Source organism: Octodon degus, unplaced genomic scaffold, assembly GCF_000260255.1.
Source record: "Octodon degus isolate 3935 unplaced genomic scaffold, OctDeg1.0 scaffold00008, whole genome shotgun sequence".
Lineage (NCBI taxonomy): Eukaryota > Metazoa > Chordata > Mammalia > Rodentia > Octodontidae > Octodon > Octodon degus.
In genome coordinates this window covers 14,175,375-14,178,218 of record NW_004524584.1, presented here as the reverse complement: position 1 = coordinate 14,178,218, position 2,844 = coordinate 14,175,375, and the positions used below count along the sequence as shown (strand labels likewise).

Genomic DNA, 2,844 nt, shown 5'->3' with positions numbered 1-2,844 from the left:
AAAAAAAAAATTGGAAAACAAAAACAAAAACAGCTCACAAAGGCCAGTTAGTGATGGTGGCAGCAGAAGGATCACAAATTCAAGCTCAGCTTGGGCAATTTAGTGATTTAGCAGGACCCATTTCAAAATTAAAAATTCTAAGCTGGGTGTGGTGGCATATGCTTGTAATCCCAGCTCTTGGGAAGCTAAGGCAGGAAGATGACTGTGAGTTTGAGGCCAACCTGGGCTACAAAGTGAGCTCAAGGCCCACCTGAACTACATAGTGAGACCCTGTCTCAAAAATAACAGATAACATAAAAGGGGGGGGGGCTGGGGAGATAGGTCAGTAGTATAAGCGTTTGCCTGGCGAGCTCAAGGGCCTGAGTTCAATCCCCAGTTCCACCAAAAAAATAAAAACAACAGAAAGACAGATAAATAAATTAATTAAAATGGCTTGTACTCAATACACAAGCCTCAAGTTCCATCCCTAATAGTACAAAAACAACAAAACCCCACAAATATCCATCCACTGATGAACTGGTATACAAAATGTGGTATATGATAGGCTATTATTTGCCAATAAAAAGGAATTAAGTGGGATGCTGAGGAAGGAAAATGGCAAGATCAAGGTCAGTTTAGGCAACTTAGAGAGACCTTATCTCATAAAAGGGTTGGGATATAGCTCAGTGATATAGGTTGTGGGGGTCAATCACCAGTACTGAAAGAAAAAAAAAAAAAGAGACAGAGACTCAGACAGAGATTTGAATACACTTAGTTAAGGAAATGCTCAGGATTTAGACACTGATGCAAATTTCCCTGATTAGGTTGATAAACAGTTCTCACTCTGAAAGATTTTTTATTTTAACTTGTGATTTTAGGTCCGACTGCAGACACAGCCACCAAATTTGCCTGGACAACCTCCTATGTACACTGGGACCATTGACTGCTTTCGAAAGACTCTTGTTAGAGAGGTATGGTATTTGGTGATGGGCAGTTTCTTCTACTCAGAAGAACAGATGTAGGACATTTTATTCCTTTTAAAAACTCTCCTTGGGGGGCTGGTGAGATGGCTCAGTGGTCTAAAGCACCTACTTAGAATCAAGTTTAGCAAAGCCCAGGGACCACGGTTCCATCCCCCAGCACCACATGCCAGCCAGTCCTGCCCCCTGGTGGGCTGAGCTGGCCACACACACACACAAAATAAATAAATAAATAAACAAAATTAAAAAAAAAAAAAACCAAACCTCTCCTTGGGCTGGCCAAATAGCTCAGAGGATTAAAGCGCCTGCAAATAGGCACAGGGGCCAGGGGTTTGATCCCTGGGCCTGCCATACCAGCCCCACCCCAATCACTGAGACTTCCATTGACACTGGGCGTGGTGACATGCACCTATAATCCCAGCATTTGGGAGGCTGTAAACAGAAGAATCACTACGGGTCCAATCTAGTAGTGAGACCCTGAAAACCCTGTAGACCCTTCCCTAAAATACAGAAAAAAAAAGTTAAAACTCTCCTTGCTTATAGAAGAGGTAAAGGAGGCCATAGATTAGACAACACAGTGCTTCCCTGTTTTAGTACTATAAAGAATGGTGGTTTACATCTGTAATCCCAGCACTCAGGAGGCTGGGGCAAGAGGATTGCCATAAATTTGAGTCCAGTCTGAGCTGAATACTACTATAGTAGCCATCATGAACTACAATGAAAGACCCTGACTTTAAAAAAAGAGAGTGGTAGTGTGTGTAAATAGCTTTTGCTTTTGTGATTCTTTGCAGGGCATCACAGGGCTGTACCGGGGCATGGCTGCCCCTATCATTGGGGTCACCCCCATGTTTGCTGTGTGCTTCTTTGGGTTTGGTCTGGGAAAGAAACTACAGCAGAAATCTCCAGAGGATATACTGAGGTGAGTACTCAAAGGCCTGGCGCACTCAGTGCTGCTCTTCTTGGAGTATGATGTGGGTTAAGAAAAGAACCTCAGTGCCAGGTATGGTGGCATACACAGGACATGTCCCAGGGCTTTCCAGGAATGACTGCTAGGAGTACCATATGAGGGAAGTAACTAAGTTGTCCTGGGAACCAGAAAGGAAATAAACAAAGAAAAATGCCCCCTGCCCACTTTCCAGATTGTCACAATTTCTTCTAGGAGATAATATCAATTATTGGGGTTATTAATAATACCAACCCCTACAGAGCTGTTGGGAGATTTGAATGTGTTTAAAATGCTAGGAGTAGTACCTGGGACTGCTGTAATGCAGCAGCTTTGGAGCCCTTGCTTTTTTAAAAGATATATTTGGTACAGGGTCTAGGCACCCAATCTTGGTGGCCGGCTCAGTGCACCTAGGGGTGGAGCTGGTGCAGCATGTGGTGCCAGTGATTGAATCCAGGTCCCTACACTTGCTTAAACAGGTGCTTAGTCCAATGAGCTTTCTTACTTCCCCTCCCACCTTGCTTTGTACACTGCTATCTCTAAGAGAAGTCCTCCCAGCAACTTCCTGAAGATTTCCATGTGAAGTGAGACTTTGAAGCTGGCTACATGCAAAAGCAACTCTTAAACATTTTTTTTTAATGTATTTAGTACAGGGTCTACAGGGTCTCACTACACAGATCAGACTTGTAGTGATCCTCCTTTTTTTAGTCTCCCAAGTGCTGGGATTACAGGAATACACCACCATGCCCAGTCTCAGTCGCCATCTCACCGTGCCCCGGGAGTGGGGCTGGCAGGACACACTGGGAATCAAACCCTGGCTGCTGTACTCTGCCTAAGCAAGTGCTTTAATCCACTGAGCTATTTGGCTAGCCCATACAAAAGCAAAAAGTTCTATTTTGGGGGACAGTAAGATAGCTCAGCAGACTGAATGCTTGCTTTTTT

General features: G+C 44.1%; 1 protein-coding gene across 2 annotated transcripts in view; it reads left to right on the top strand.

Annotated features, from left to right (window-relative positions):
- Slc25a20 (solute carrier family 25 member 20) overlaps nt 1-2,844 on the top strand; it is a 30,114-nt gene that overhangs the window by 11,169 nt on the left and 16,101 nt on the right. For both annotated transcript variants that reach the window (XM_023706690.1, XM_004625070.2), the window contains exons 2-3: nt 858-950; nt 1,751-1,878. In XM_023706690.1, coding sequence (XP_023562458.1) covers nt 903-950; nt 1,751-1,878 — 176 coding nt within the window. In that variant the 5' untranslated portion in view covers nt 858-902. The remainder of the gene's footprint in view (nt 1-857; nt 951-1,750; nt 1,879-2,844) is intronic.